This window comes from Lissotriton vulgaris, chromosome 1_2 (assembly GCF_964263255.1).
Source record: "Lissotriton vulgaris chromosome 1_2, aLisVul1.2, whole genome shotgun sequence".
In the NCBI taxonomy this organism is placed as follows: domain Eukaryota; kingdom Metazoa; phylum Chordata; class Amphibia; order Caudata; family Salamandridae; genus Lissotriton; species Lissotriton vulgaris.
The window spans coordinates 311,709,524-311,725,423 of NC_141686.1; the positions used below are offsets into that span (position 1 = coordinate 311,709,524).

Here is a 15,900-nt window from a genome sequence, read left to right on the forward strand (position 1 = left end):
CAAAAGAGGAAAAGCAGTACATGCTACTTCGAAATGGAAAAGCAAACCCTGAGGTGAGATTGCTATGGACAGGACTCTGCGCTTCCTGAACAAATGGGAGGTTTATCTCATGAGAAGCTTGAAGACACCCAAGGGGTCTTGCACCAAAGAGCGATGGGGCTTAGCGGTGTTCCTCTGTGGCTCATGTCTTGCAGCCCGCGGCACAGGAGATATTTTTATAATGCGCTCCCTTGGTGATTGGGGATCCAAAGAGTTTAGGCTTCAAAATGTCCCTCTATGAGTGAACCTTTTATGCTGGTAGAGAATTCATCTGAAGGTAGAACTTGTGGATACAGTGGAGCGTTGATTAGCGCTGACGGAGAAACTCCTGTCTATAAGCAGCCTAGCGTGAGACCCGTGCATATGATGTAGGACTCTTGAGCGCTGATGCAGAGTTTGCTCTCTTTATGCAGGCTATTGTTGTATGTGTGCAGACAGGGAAGGCTCCTTCTTCGGTCGTATGGAAGCTCCTATCTTCGTGCAGTCTGTAGCCGAGTGTATCCATGGAGCACAGGGTACCGTGGCGCTTGCACAGAAGATCTTGTGTTTATTTGTTATATAGTGGTACGCCTTCATACAGTGAATTCTCAGTCAGCGCACACACAGAAACCTTGACTTTACAGAGAATATGTGTGCATGAAGTGGTGGATTCCGCAATGGTAACACCGACATTCTTCTCTTTATGCAGTCTGTGGTTGTATGTGCATACATGAGAGATACTGATTCTATCAGTGCAGGCTCAGAATTCCTATTCTTTTTTTTTTAACACAGTCTCAGGTTGAAGATATACTCCCAGTGGAGGGGTCTCAGTGCTGAAAAAGAGACTTCCTTCGTTAAGCAGACTAGGGTTCAATGTGTGCATACAGTGGAGGTTTTTCATTGCTCATCTAGAGACGTTTTTCTTTATGCAGGCGCGGGTTCAATGTGTGCATATGGTGGTCGTCTTGCATTGCTGATCTGGAGACTTCCTTCTGTATTCAGCCTAGCCTTCAACAGGTGCATGCATAGAGGTCCTTCATTGCTGATCTGGAGACTTCTTCCTTTGTGCAGTCTAGTGCTCACCATTTGCATATGGTGCAGGTCTTTCAATGCTGACACCGAGACGTCCTTCTTTCGAGTTGAGCTGAACTCTCAAGAGCGGCTGCTTCACCACAGGCGAAAACCATGGCTGTACACAGAGTCCTTCCTACACCCAGTTTTACGGGGACGTGCACTGACATGCAGTTTGACATGCATAGGTGCACCAGGTTGTCCTGGAACATTTTTGGTGTGACCTTTGCATCGAACAAGGTGGGGGGACACTTCAAAAGTTAAAGATCTAGATATTGCTGTCCAGTCTTGGGGGACACCGGAAGAGTCTGCACGCAAGGGCGTGATGCTATGTGAGTTCTTAGCAGGCAGCCCCAGTCATTCAGTAGTCATCGTCTGCTTCAGTGCCCTATTCAGGGAGGAGAGACCGGATACTCCATGGGTGGGGGTGTCACATGCCTCATTGTTCTGTATGACTGATACAGATGGCATCTGTTGTGTATATACAGCATGAGTTTTAGCTGAAGCCCTTCTCATGAGATTACCATTTCAAGTACTAGTTTCTGATCTACCTCTGCGGCCTCTGGAGAGAAGACTGTATGAGTGCATCACAGGGATCAGCTTGTCTAATTAGTCAACTTGAGTTGCCGCTCTGAGGCTAAATGGTGTTTGTATAGTGCAGCCTTCGCCAAGTCCTTGGCCTCTTGACACGTATTTGTTGTATGGGAAAATAGAGCAGGATTTCTTCTTGCCCCCATTTCACATTCTACTCTTGCTTCGCCTCTGGGATCTGAGTAGGTGGCTGTACATGTGCGGCCAGGACTCACTTGTTTTGAAGGTGACGCCTTCTTATGGTCTTGCTTCGCCTCTGCGCTCTACGAGGCACTGGATTGACTTGTGCTGCCAGCAGCAAGTTCTATTGTTCATCTAATTCGAGGGTCGTCTGAGGTGCCTACAAGATGACGTCTTCTCATAGCCTTGCTTTGCCTCTGCGGTCTGTGGGGAAGTGAATGCACTTGTGCTTGCCGAAGACACAGAGGGGGTCGCACATTACGTAGTCTTGCCTTGCCTCTGACTGGTAATCGATAGGAGCCCCCCCAGGGGCTCGTTAAGCGGGCTCAGTTTCCATCTGTGGTCTTTGAGGAGGGAAGCCTCAGCCATCAGTTCTTTGCTGCTCCCCCTTACCAAACCCCTTAGAGTCCCAAGCGCAGTCTGTGACCACCGAGGATCCTATGTGCTTCCATTGCCTTCGTTGACGCACAGTCGGCAGGCGTTCCGCTCCTTCCGCTCATAGTTGACTGAGATGAGGACGAAGACCAGCAGAGTGATCGCCTGGATCCCTCCCAGCAGGAAGAAGTAGAAGTCCATGTGGCATTTATTGATGTTCCCTGTGGATGAAGGAAAAACAATCAAAATGTTAGAAACAATTGGACCATTGGGTAATTTGTTTGCATTACACGGTCTCATCCTCACCGCATCCCACCTCCACGAGCTCACTACGCCAGATGATGTTGCCTCATACGAATAATTAAAAATTAAAAAAATCCTCAATTTTTTTACTTTTTTAAAACCCTTAAAGTGATGTATACATTTATGAATCCTTAAGGAGATATTTGGTTGGAAGGGTTCCCAGTGTGACATAGAGACGCTGAACACTTGCTCCGTCGTCAGAACCCTAAGGAAGACGTTTGCTGTGGTAGCGAACGCACTGACTTGGACTCTGGAGACCTCGGTTCCAATCCCACTTGTAATAGTCGGCAAAATATTAGGTGGTTCTGGGGAAATCACTTAAGGCCTGATTACTCCATCACACCGGTGACAATATATCCTATGGAAGTTATATTTCAGTGGCGGAATATTCGTCACGTTTGTGACACAGTATTCCGTCCGCCAACATCTAAATCGGGCTCTTTAACTCATTGTATCTCCAAGTAAGTGTGATGTATGAATGCAATTATTTTGTAATGCAAAGTGTGTAGTTCAGTATGCAATCCCACCTGCCCGTGAGCAATACCTTCAATCTTCTCCAAAAGTGGTGTTCAAAACTCACTTTCTGCCCAGTTAGGGATGCGCTAAGTAAACACCAGCACATACATAAGGAAGGTGGAAGCACCCATAATTACAGGCCACCAGCAAATATTCTCACGTCTAAAATTTTGAATTGAGAAAATACAGAAACAATTTAAAAACGCTGTTAAAACATTCACTATGATCAAATATTAGCATTGTTTTCTCAGAGATAAGTTTTAAAAACATAATGTGCCAGCAGTGCATTTTGATAAGGGAACCGAGTAAGAGAACCTTTTACGCCACTGGTAAATGGACACATCCTAGAAGTTTAGCGGAGCAGTACATAGGCGGAAAGAGGAAGTAGGAATAGGCCAATGAGCCGCTTGCAGGGATCTGAGACGAGAAGGCGTACTGTGGAAGGGTGAGATCAATACAGCTTAGGGGGCATTTTTTTGGGCATGTTTGGTAAGTGTGGACATCACTGTAATTAAGGGTTAAAAATATATTTAAAAACACAGGAAGTTAATGATGGAATTTGAGGAAAATAAGTTGTTGATATTTTGGAAGTCGAAATTCTGTTACCGTGTTGACCCCAAAAGAGTTCATCTGATGTCACTCAAAGCTTCCACCTCTCCTCAGGCCGCGCCTCTTTTTAATTACGTACACACTCATTCTACACAATCTTACACCAGGGAGTAGATTTATTGTCTCCTTTAGGAAGCTGGGAGGAAGCCGGTTTGCCAAGCGCCTTCACATTGTTATGTACCTGTCAATGAAGTGTCTGTTTCAAAGTACAAGGAAACCCTCCGTAGTGCTCAAGCGATGGTCACTGCTCTACATCCTTTGGAGTGGAACCCTGCACCCTCTTGTGCTCATCCTTGACCACTGCGTGTGCGCAGAATATCATCTTAGACCCAATAAAAGTACCGTCATCCTGTGTTCCTTCCACCCCACATACCGCGGATGTCTTGCCTGGCCTCTTCCTTGGTGTCTTCAGGTACCAGCATGTTACATATCAAATACAGGACATGAGGGATAATTGTGAAGTTTGCGTTCCTCATAGATTGCATTATTGTGGGTGTCTGAAGCGCAGCAAACACCCCTTGAGGGTTCGGCATTGCCACTGATGCTGGTTGATCATTGGTCAGGCTCTCACTGGATGTACTTTGCGGCACAAGTAGGCTGTTAATCCCAAAAGTAATGGAATCGATAACTCTAGGACTGCCAAAGAGACTCAAGCTCCACTGTGGAGCTGAGAAAGTTGTTTAGGTCCGAAAACCAGATGCGTGGCCCCGGGCAGTGCTACCAAAATCATCATGAAGATTGATCTGTAGCTGCAACGAGAGAGGTCTTTCAGCTGCCGGTGACAGAGACGCCTCCCCAGCTTGCTTACATAGGACACGACTGTTACCAACTGCACGTGCTGGTGGTGGGCCAGACCAAAGTAAAAGGCACACTCAAAGTGAGAGCAATCCCCCAATACATTTGCAACAGAAACTTTGACATAAAGAAGAGACTGGATGAATATTCTAGACCAGAACAAACTGGGCAGTCCTAGACCCATCAGAGTGCTCACTGCTGCCTGCTAAATTCTCTAGAAACCATTAACAAATTACAAATATCCTGTTATGAACCACTGATTGACTCTAACCAGATGTGGAAGGAAAAATACTGTGGTGTTGGACATTGTACACAACCTTCTGGGGTCATTGTAGTGTTGAACTGGACTTCCTAGTTTTGTTCAATTTCTCTGCAACAGTTGACCTTGAGTTTTTGATCCATCGCCATTGCTAGATCCAGCAAACCTTAATGGACCAGGCTGGGGTCATTGTGTACCTCGCACTTAGACCACCAACTTAGTGAGTCCTTAAAAGCAGATCAATTCCAGTATGAAAACATTCTGTCGAAGCCCTCAAACACAACCTCACCATCCCCCTCAAATTCCAGCAATTAAACTGTCATTGATTTAGAGACTTTCCTGTCAGTCATCATCTAACTCAGTCAATCAAAACACACAGCTCAGACATCCAAATACATCCAGTGGTTCCCGAATGACATTCATCGACTCAAACTTACCCCGGTCCTCTCTGCATAGCACCACCAAAGCCAATCTCAACCTGTTATTGGTAGACTGCAAGGGTCAAACTTCAAAACTCAAAACAATGCTCATCTGTAACCTTCTGGTAGAGGCCTCCACTTATTTTCATCTTTCACTTTTCCAGTTCACACTTATAAAAATGGTTCAACTGGTAAACTGTTAAACATACTTCACCTAGTTGCCCCCAAATGAGCAACATCAAGGTCCAACTATAAGTTAGTCTCAATGTGAAATTCTGAAATTGAGCTTCTCACCCTTAACCTACAACCATGAAGTCAACACAACTTGACTCCCAACCTCTTGCAACTGACCAACGTGACCGACTAATTTCCATTTTTTTGCTCCTAAACTCCGTCTTAACCAGTTACTTCCAACCAGAAATAACACTTCACAAGTGCCACAGCAAAACTAGTCACCTAATCCTCCTAAATCAGTTACTGTAATCCTGCAACCTACCACCCACACTCAACTCTTCAATCTTGTTCACTTACTGAACCGTTCCACCAACAAATACTAAACTCAACCCAGATACTCCTAACCAAACCAGCTGTCATTAAACCAACCTGGCCCAGTCGTTGAAGTGGTGACGACCAACTTGCAACCATCACACTAACCTCACCTGTTACTACCAACTAGTTCAAGACCTCAGCGTGCAATTCATAAGTCACAGCTCTTGAATAAAAACCCACCACTCAGCCAAGTTGCAACCAATAAGCGTATCCTCATCCAATCATTTCCAAAGTATAACTCTAAAACCAAAAATTATCCAGTACCACTCAGCCTACAATCATTTAAGAATCGTCCACACATTTGTTGTCAGCCTGTTATTAAAACAAATGAAGCATCGCTCATTTTCTCTCCCCCTTTAGACATTAATCCGTCTCCTCCTAGTCATTACCAACCCATCACCATCTAAACCAATCCCATTCACTCGCTGACCACCTGCAACCAATATCACCCGGTGATTTCCAAACTTCTACCCTCAAACCCAACATCTCTGCCTTCTTTCAATGATCTAACATGACCTCTCCGGGTGATTTCTAACATAGAGAGGTAACCTGTCTCTTCTCAATACATTCCTAAACTAATCTGCCTAAACGACCTTGATTGACCTACAAAATACCCTGTCTAACAAACTCCCTGATCACTCTGACCTTGAGCCTATCCTGCCTAGGGATACCCCACCCGCCACATATGTATGATATAGGCTTCCCACCCGTATCCATCTCCTGTAAATGAGCCTGCTCACCTGCTTCCTGCCCTCTGCCCTGTATTGTAAGACTTTTCTCTCTGCGTCTGTTATTCCCACTGTGTATGATGTAAATGATGCACATGCAACTCTTGTAAAGCCTTATCCTAGGGTTTTAGCTACTGTAATCGATCTATATGTAATTATTGTAAAGCGCTCTGATGCCTTCGGGTCTAGTTTGTGCTATATAAAATTCTAAGTAAATAAATAAAATACATTCTGACATGCAAAAAATCAACCTAGCTTTATCCAACCAACCTGCACATCCCAAAGTCCGCATCACTCAAACAGTTCTAGCCTACTGGCATCAAAAGCGTTACTCGTCAGTCCCAGGAGCCGACCACAATTGACCTCAACGTATCTTAGCCACCACCAACCCTCGGCCTCCAGACAGACCTCACTCACGCACATGCCCTGTTGCTGCCTCCTCACATTCTCCAAGGTCAGTAAAAACTTACCGTAGTCTTCGGGGCAGTACATCCATCCAGTTGAACGCAGTGATAGTAGGGAAAGAAGGCCAGACCCTAGCAGCGAGCCCACGCCGGATATGCAGAAGAACAGGCCCATGATGACGGCCTGCATGGACTTGGGAGCCTCGGAGTAGGCAAACTCTAGACCTGGGGAGAGAAGAGAAGTGAGGCGTCTCATGCGCTACATACTGCCCTCAATCCTATGTATGCCTCCTCTCCTGGTGCAGAAAGTGAAGCCTACCTAGAGAGATGGTGGGACTATCTGCCATTCCATAGATGCCCCATCTTCTACTGCACCAGCACGATGAACTAAGTGAACCCCACCTGGTGTGGTGTCAGTAGTTATGTAAAGTGTTGTACTCCAGTTGGAGTTGGCTCTTCTGTCAGGTTCACCCCTAAACTTTTTGCTTTTTATGGTGACCTGGTGTTAGTGATTTTTTTGCTTCTGCACACTTTTCCACTGTGTCCCAGGGAAAAGTGCGTGCGTGTAGTGAGGTTGGCCTGCCCTCCCATAGGAATGCATGGGGAATATATGTGTCCATGTTTGTTCCTGATGTGTGGGGAGTGCAGGGGCGAGTTTGGTATGTGCGGACTCGTGTGATTAAATGCTGTGCGATGATGTGTGCGGCGTTATTGTACCTCGTGTGGAAGTGCCACTTCTAGAAGTTGGCATGTCTGTGTAATTTATGTGAATTGGCTGTCTGGCTTGTGATTGGCTGGAGCTGGCTGGTGAGCCTGGCTGCAGGAGTCACAATGGGTCTGCCCCGGTGGTGAATGGGAGATCTGCATGAGTGATGTGAGGGAGGGGTGCACCTTGGACCTGAATAGGGCTGGGCTTTCCCCTACACAATGCTGGCTCTGCCCCCTGTGGTGCAACTGATGATCCTACCCCTCCTGTGAATAGGCAGAGGGGCTGAGCAAAACAAAGTGTTCAGGAACCAGTTGTATCTAATTCGCCCCTTGCCTGCACCCTTGTAGACAAAGGATTTCTTAGTATAAGAAGGGGCTGGGACCCCATACAAAATGTTCTTTGCCGGATCCTAACTTGAGGGGGACCTGCTGCTGCTGGCCGCCAGGAGGACCGCCACTCGGGACTGCCTCCCTGCCTGGAGGACCCTGTGAGCTGGCCCCTGGGCCTAGCCTTTGCCCCCCCCCTTGTTTGTCTAAAGAGCTTTGCCTGTACTTTAGGGATTCCCCGGCGTGGGGATTCCCCTTTGTGCCTCTTGTTCCAAGCAGGTGCCCACCCTGTGTGTGGCCCTGCAAATTTGGCCGAATCTCGCCACGGGTGCCACCCTGTTTAGTTGCCGCCCTTTGCTTCAAGAACAGGTGCCCACCCTGTTTTATTTATTTATTTAGCGGTGCCCACCCCGTAATGTGTGGGAAGAGTCACCGCCGCCGCCCGGGGGTTTCACTTCAGAGGCCGCGCTGCTCTTACACGAGGCGCCCCGGAGCAAGGGGGCTCGACTCCTTGAGCCGCGCTGCCATTGGCTGCCCAGCCCGCCTACCGCATTCCAGCCCGGCCGGAGGGTTGCCTGGCAACCAGGACTCTTGTGCTCATTTCCCCCGGAGGGAGGAGGCAGGAAGTCCCGCCCCCGCAACCGCGGGACGAAGGAAGGTGATCCCGGAAGCTACGAGGATCGAAAAAGCAGGGCTCCCGTCCCGCGGTGTGAGCCCTGCGTGTGGCATCTCCCGAAGAGGAGCGGGGCTCTCAGAAGGGTGAGAGAGCCCTAAGGTGCCACAAAGACCCGCCGGAGAGCAGCCAGGTAAGGAGGGGGCGCCGCGGGATCAAGAGTTGTGCCTGAGCGAGGCACCAGTCCACTTGCCCCTCAGAGCGGCCCCACTTGGCAGCGGGCCGCTCCCACGTTGTCCAGCAGGCATTTCCGTACTTCAGAGCCCACGAGGCTCAAAAGGGGGAATTTGTTTTAAAGCCCGAGAGGCTCCTATACCTACGGGGGCTTTTTGTTCAAAGAGCCTGCGTGGCTCTACCCGGGCCATTTGTTCAGAGCCCACGAGGCTCCACCAACGAAGGGGGCATTTCGGAGGTAGAGCGGCCCGACTGGCAGCGCGCCGCTCCCTCCACAGTTGTCAGCATCATTTCCATTTGAGGGGCATGTCTGTCGAGCCCACGAGGGGCTCCAGAGGGCATTTGTTGATCCCGAGGCTCCTGGGGGCATGGTTGCATATAGAGCCCCGTGGCTCCCACGTTGTCTGGAGGACATAGTTGTTTTAGAGCCTGCCAGGCTCAGTTCCAGCTGCCTAGCACTTAGTGGGCAGCTGCTCCGTTTAGGCCTGTTCCTTCGCGCATTTCTTCTGGTTGCTGCCTGCGCAGCCTGCCCTTACATTCTGGACACAGGGCGTTTCAGCCGCTGAGAGGCCAGTTGGCCTGGGGGACAATTTATGTGTCTATGCTTATGTGATCTTTTGCGCAAATGTGATACCTGCCTAATGTAATTTCTGCATCATGTGTAATGTCATTGTGCCTATACCTCTGCCGAGATAAATCTCTTCGCCAAACCCCAAGATACATCTTCCCGCCAAACCCCGAGATGCATCTTCTCGCCAAACCCCAAGATCCAGTTCCTCGCCAAATTTCAAGATACATCTCCTTGCCAAATCCCAAGATACATTTCCGTGCCAAACGCCAAGATGCATCTTCTCGCCAAACCCCAAGATATATCTTCTCGCTCAACCCCGAGATAAATCTCCTCAACAAGTCCCAAGATCCAGTTCCTCGCCAAACTTCAAGATACATCTCCTTGCCAAATCCCAAGATACATCTTCCCGCCAAACCCCGAGATGCATCTCTTCAGCAAACCCTGAGATACATCTCTTCGCCAAATCCCAAAATTAATCTCTTCCCCAACCCCAAGAAACATCTTCTCGCCAAACCCCAAGATGAATCTCCTCGACCAGTCCCAAGATACCTCTCTTTGCCAAACCCCGAGATGCATCTTCTCGCCAAACCCCAAGATATATCTTCTCGCCCAACCCCGAGATAAATCTCCTCGACAAGTCCCAAGATGCATCTCTTTGCAACACTCCAAGATACATCTTCCCGCCAAACCCCGAGATGTATCTTCACCCCAAGATCCAGTTCCTCACCAAACTTCAAGATACATCTCCTTGCCAAACCCCAAGATACCTCGACCAAACCATTAGATAAATCTTGCCAAACCCCGAGATGCATCTTCCTGCCAAACCCCGAGATGCATCTTCCCGCCAAACCCCGAGATGCATCTTCCCGCCAAACCCCAAGATACATCTTCCCGCCAAACCCCAAGATACATCTTCCCGCCAAACCCCGAGACGCATCTTCTCGCCAAACCCCAAGATCCAGTTTCTCGCCAAACTTCAAGATACAGCTCCTTGCCAAATCCCAAGATACATTTCCGTGCCAAACGCCAGGAAACATCTCTGTGCCAAACCCCAAGATACCTCGACCAAACCATTAGATGAATCTTGTCAAATCCCAAGATACATCTCTTCACCAAACCAAGATACATCTCCTTGCCAAACCCCAAGATACTTCTTCTCACATGCAGCTAGTTAGATCTGCAGTGACTGCTGATTCAGTCTCAGTAACCTCCTCCAGTGGAGCCTCCGTTCGTTACAACCCCAGAACCTATGCACCGTCGCCGTTCTTGTTCCACATCTAGGACATCGATCGCTCACCGTGTGATGCATCTTATGCTGCCCCTAAGGGGTTAAGAATGCCCTGTGCGGTACTAACCTCACATTCTGAGATGCTGAGGCTGCCCCACTCCTTGTCCGCAAACTGTTCTTGCCGGTGATTCTCCCAGCTGGATCCCAGTGCGTGCGCCAGCCTGACTCCTAAAGCATGCCCTCTTATGCACTGGAGTGTGGCCCATGCCAATGGGAAAACACTTTGCCTCTCAGCACTTGCTGTATTGCAGAGGTGAGTGCAGCAGCAAAGGAGCGGTCCGGGGGCACACTGACTGCGTGCCGCGTAGAGGTGACATACAATCAGGGCACTCCCACAGGTGCCTCTTGAAGGAGGTCCCCTGGACCTGCCAGACATCCCCTTGCAGGCGGGTGCAGTCACTCACTGTGCCCACCTGGAGAGGGAGCTTGGACTCATTTCAAATGCAGGTTATTTTGTCACCTGCACCGTGAAAGGCAGACCAGAACTTAAGACAGCCAGTAGTAACCCTTTCACTCATGCACTGACCCATGGACAGCCACTAGTTTGTGGTTGTAATGGTCATTGTATTTACTGTGATGGGGCACACTGACCCAGTCTGAGCTCAGCGCACCCTTTTAAAGGTGCGATGTAGACCACTAGGGATGGCACTTTCCGTGCAATGTGGGCCCTGCTGAGGCGCGCAGCGCTGGTAAACCAACATTCTTCCTTGCAGTGTGCATGTTTCAGTTCTCAGCAGCATATCACAGGGGCTGCTACATGTCCACTGGTCTAAGCACTGCTAGTGGTCCATCTCTCAGCCTGGTGTTAGGTGGCGCTGCACAGCTGATGATTCTGTCATCCGTGCCGAGACCATGCCCCATCACCAGGCATGGTGTTAGGTGGCACTGCATTGCTGCCACCCATTGCTAGGCTTACCACCAAGCACTGTTTTAGGCAGTACCAAAAGCTAGTTATGCCATCCTCCATACTGGACTATGCCTTGCCTCAGATCACGCTGTTTGGTGGTGGCAGCCTGCTGATGGCACCACGGTGCTATCTATCCCGCCTCCATGCTGAGTAACAAACCCACTAGTACAGAACGCAGGAGATGCAACCTAAGTAACCGCCTCAACGCAGTGGACATGCTGTATGGCAGAATGGGTGGCATTTGCATGTTTTACCTGGGATGCTGGCAAAGATCTCACTGATGCCGATAAGCAGGTACTGAGGAATCTGCCACCAAATGGGCAACGAAGCAGCGAAGTACACATCTTTGCCAATCGTCTGGTTCACCACCAGCCCTTGATGGATGTAGAGTAGCCGCTCGGTCTCCAGGATGCCTGTGGGAGTAGAAGGGTGAAGTAAGTAACGGTGGCCACACGCTTGGTCTGGCACACATTCAGCAACAGGTTGGCGACAAGGTAGACCTCGGCTAGAAGAGGAACCAACCCAACATTTCCACCTTCGTAGCCACATAATTTTCTCTGGCCACTGAATAGCCAAGGTACAATTTCTACTTCCAGTGGAAATGAGGACTGGTTTGCCCACTTATGTGTAAAAACATTGGTTGGTTGTTATAGCGAACAATGTAAGAGGAATTCAGGGGATACACCTGGTAGTAAAGGTTCTAAAACATGAACTGGTTCTAAAACATGAATTGTACAAATGTCAGCACCTTGTCACTGTAAGGCTCTCCGCCTCTATTTCAATCAAATCCAATTCTTGCTTTATGTCTCTGAACATTGCTGCTCTTTACATATTTTATTGTTGTTGTCATTTGAGTTCGAGAACTTTATAAGGTCCGGTAGCAGGTTGAGGGAGGTGTTGAGGATGAGCGGGGAGAAGCCTGAATCATGAGTCAAATCCTAAAGTGTTATGCAGATGAGTGGCACAGGGTCCCACACTAATCCTCGACCCTGTTCAACCTGCAAATATAGCCAAGTGACGAGGGAGGAATCCCGAAACACTGGTGTCTAGAGATGCGATTTCCAAAGACGGCATTAGCTGAAAAAGAATATGAACTTTGTGTGAAAAACTGAAGTACAACTACCAAGATGCTATGGAGTAACAGCACTGTTTCATGCCAGCAGTGCTTTTCTACCTACTTTTACATGTACCCCATAGGCACCTGTAGAACAGCACAAACGTCTCGCATGATTTCTACACTGATGATCGACCACACTCCACATGAAAACTTCTTTCCTCCAGTCAAGTAATACCACGAGTGATCAATCGGTGCATAGGAGAACACGAACCAGAGACAGGACCCTAGACAGTCACTTGCTAGAACAGGCAGCAGTGCACCACCCAAGACCACCAGGAGGAATACGAGTTTGGGTATCGACAACTCCCTGCTCTGTTGAATCCCCAAGATCCACCTTGTCCCTCTCAAGACAACAGTCCAGGCAGCAACCAACATCATTATAGCAAAGGGGGAATCTGCCCGCCTTACTCCACTGCTGACCTCACTCAAAGGGCTACCAACAAAAGCAGGATGCCAGTCAAACTGACTGGCATCACATAAAAAGCAATATATTCAGAAACCTCTCAATACCTGGAGAGCAAACTAACCATATCAGGAGGGAGGTCAGAGCTCTCTGACAGGAGCGTAGACAGATACTTCCTTTAAATACTGGCCTTCAACAAAGAAAAAAACCAGAGACAGACCTGTCCAGGAAATGCACCCATTTCCGGAGCTCCTTGCTACCCTCAGTCAGACCACTTCTACCTGCATAACCTCCAACCAGGACCCTGGAGACCTAATGCTTCACTGTGATTTGTCTCCTGAATGGATCACTTGTCTGATCGCCCTCAGAAGAATCCCTTTGGTAGAAATTGGTGAGAATGTTATTTGGCTTAGATTTATTTTGTCTGAAAGTTACACAACTTTTACTCGCTAACATTGTGGACCGATTGCTAACATTTGTTAAGCATTTTGTCCTCATTGGGGGTCTGGTATGCGCCATATGAAATCGCGAATAAATGCACTTCTTTTATGACCAGTTCCAGTGGTCTCAGAAGGAGGAGGTGGTAGTGGACTCTGCAAAATGTAGTGGAAATAGTAGAGGTGAAGTGACCTCCTTTCTGGCCAGTCTACTCTTTAGCTCGCCCCAGACAGAAATGGTGCCAGATTCCGTACCGCTTTCGGATGGAACTCTGTTTAAAGGTCTGAAAGTAGCTTTATTGTTCCCAGCAGTCATGTATCTGAGTGAAAGCTGCTCTTTAAATCGCTTTTCCTAGCAACGAGCCACGGCAGATGGTCGATGGTTGGCGGGGTCTATGGCGTCTCGGTTCTTCGTCATGAGCAGTCTGGTGTGGTCTTGAACTCGGAGGGGTGGGTGAAGTATGTTTGAAAGTAGTTTAGGAGGTTGCTCTTGGGATGATGGCAGTCATTGAGAGTGGGATATCCTTGGAGGTTTGAACATGATGGGGGTCTGACGGTGAGATGGCTAGGCGCCTAAACACTTCTCGAACTGTCAACCAAGAGTTGATTGAATAAGGCCAGCCTGAGATGTCTGTTGGTTAGTTTGTCTTCTTATTCCTGGTCCGAATGTGCTGCCTTCAGACTCCTTTCTCCTGAGAAGCTGCTCCAGCATCTTTGCTTTACAAACAAGTTGGTCTTCAATGTTGTTACAGAAAGCCTGACATTGGGGTCTTCAAGATTGTGCATTCCCGGTTACAGAACTCCTTGAGTATCTGCTGAAGCTTCTTGTTAGGGCCTTCGGCATTGTAGATCCGTTGGGAATAGAGAAATCGATTTGTCTTTTTTTTTTATGGAGTTTTATATAGCGCGAACTAGACCCAAATCGGGTATCAGAGCGCTTTACATAGCACCAGTTGTGTTACATGAGGACACGTTCATTTTTGTTCGGCACGGGGAGATTAAGTGATTTGCCAGAATCACAGGATGTTCAGCGTCACTGCCAGACTCAAACCCAGTGCCCCAGTTTCGAGGTCGACCGCTCCAGCCGTTAGGACTACTCCTCTCGCCTTCTGTATGGAAGAATTGTGGTGTTTGTTGTGTGATTTGAGGTGAGTTATGTCGTATTGGTTCGTAGATGTTGTCCCTCTGCATGGAAGTGTACTGATGTATTCTTTATTTGATCGAGACGCGAGTTGAGTGCCATGAGGTTGAGTTGGTGCCGCGGTCTGTAGAGGGTCTTGTTGGTGACTCTTGCTTGAGCAGTTGTTCTTGGTGGAAGGGGTGACAGGTGCTTAGGTGGCTGTAGCTCCAGATGATGAGATTCCCCTTTTATTGTGACGAGTCCAGGAGAGGCTATGGAATCCGGTTTAGGCTGGCTCAAAAGACATGTTGTTGCCACCTCTATTTTCCTCTCTATTAGACTAATAACAGCTAGAGAGGAGAAAATGTGCCTTCATTTTAATGACATCACCTCCCTCCCAGCAATTGTACAATTTGGATGTAGACTAGCCCATATTTCTTAACAGATGGGGGGACATTAAACCCCTCATTTGAGCTTTCAGGGGTCTAGGGATTCTCTTTTCCTATTCATGTCGCTAAAAGTCACTGGTTTAAGGGCAAAAGTTGATACTTTATGCACACTGCGCATCTGATATAAAGTTACACAGCCCTGTCTGTCACTATGAGAATATTACGCGGTAGAACTACTATTACAGGTGTGCAGGAAAGAAGGTGGCCTTCTCTGTCCTGTTCTCCAGAACTTCTGTGGGCCACAAGCGCTAGCATCTTCATTTCAGCCTCAGCCCCCGCTGGGGGCAAAGATGGACCTCTCTTTCAACCCTTGGCTACCCTGACACAGGTAACATTATGCGCACGTTCACCCAGCGGTACCTTGGTACTCAATAACAGATGCTTATTGTTACCCAACTTACTGGCACTCAATATAGCCCCCTCAGATGGAGGAAAGGCTGAGTGGACCTGCTGGATTTGAACCTGTGACCATGAGGTCAAACACAGGCCCCTGCATTGGAGGCATTAGTCCACTGAGCCACCAGACCCGGCAAGGGGGTTGAAGACGCCTTGACTCCTGGAGACATTGGGCCCTTTTGTTTGACCCCCACACCTATGCCTTCAGTGTGTTTGTGGTGCAGCCTGTCTTGGGGTTACCATTGCTCTCCAGAAGATGGTGCTTAATAAAGCTGGGTTCTGAGAAGTTTCTAGATCACATCCTCATCGTAGAAACTGTGCAACGGGGTCCAGCTTCACTGCTCAGACTTTACAAAATGAGGAACAATGGAGTCTTAAAAGCTTCATCCGTTTCTACGCCGATTAGGACAACTGCACACTTCAGAGGATGCGAAGGTTCACACTACAGGTCTCATTTGGAACAAGGCACGGAATCCATTGGCACCAGCAGCTGTGATTAAGGTACATGCTGCA

General features: G+C 48.4%; 1 protein-coding gene across 3 annotated transcripts in view; it reads right to left on the reverse strand.

Moving 5' to 3' along the window:
- Positions 1-872: 872 nt before the first annotated feature.
- The window catches only part of SLC15A3 (solute carrier family 15 member 3), a 203,162-nt gene continuing 188,134 nt past the window's right edge, over positions 873-15,900 (reverse strand). For 2 of the 3 annotated variants that reach the window (XR_015307568.1, XR_015307569.1), the window contains 4 exons: positions 11,720-11,878; positions 6,884-7,042; positions 1,138-2,456; positions 873-996 (listed from right to left, as the gene is read on the reverse strand). Coding sequence is in view for 1 of the 3 variants with exons in the window: in XM_086953338.1 (XP_086809464.1) it covers positions 2,299-2,456; positions 6,884-7,042; positions 11,720-11,878 (476 nt within the window). In the remaining 2 variants the exon portion in view is untranslated. Of the gene's footprint in view, positions 2,457-6,883; positions 7,043-11,719; positions 11,879-15,900 lie in introns of all 3 variants that reach the window. The other variant, XM_086953338.1, reaches the window with a different exon arrangement.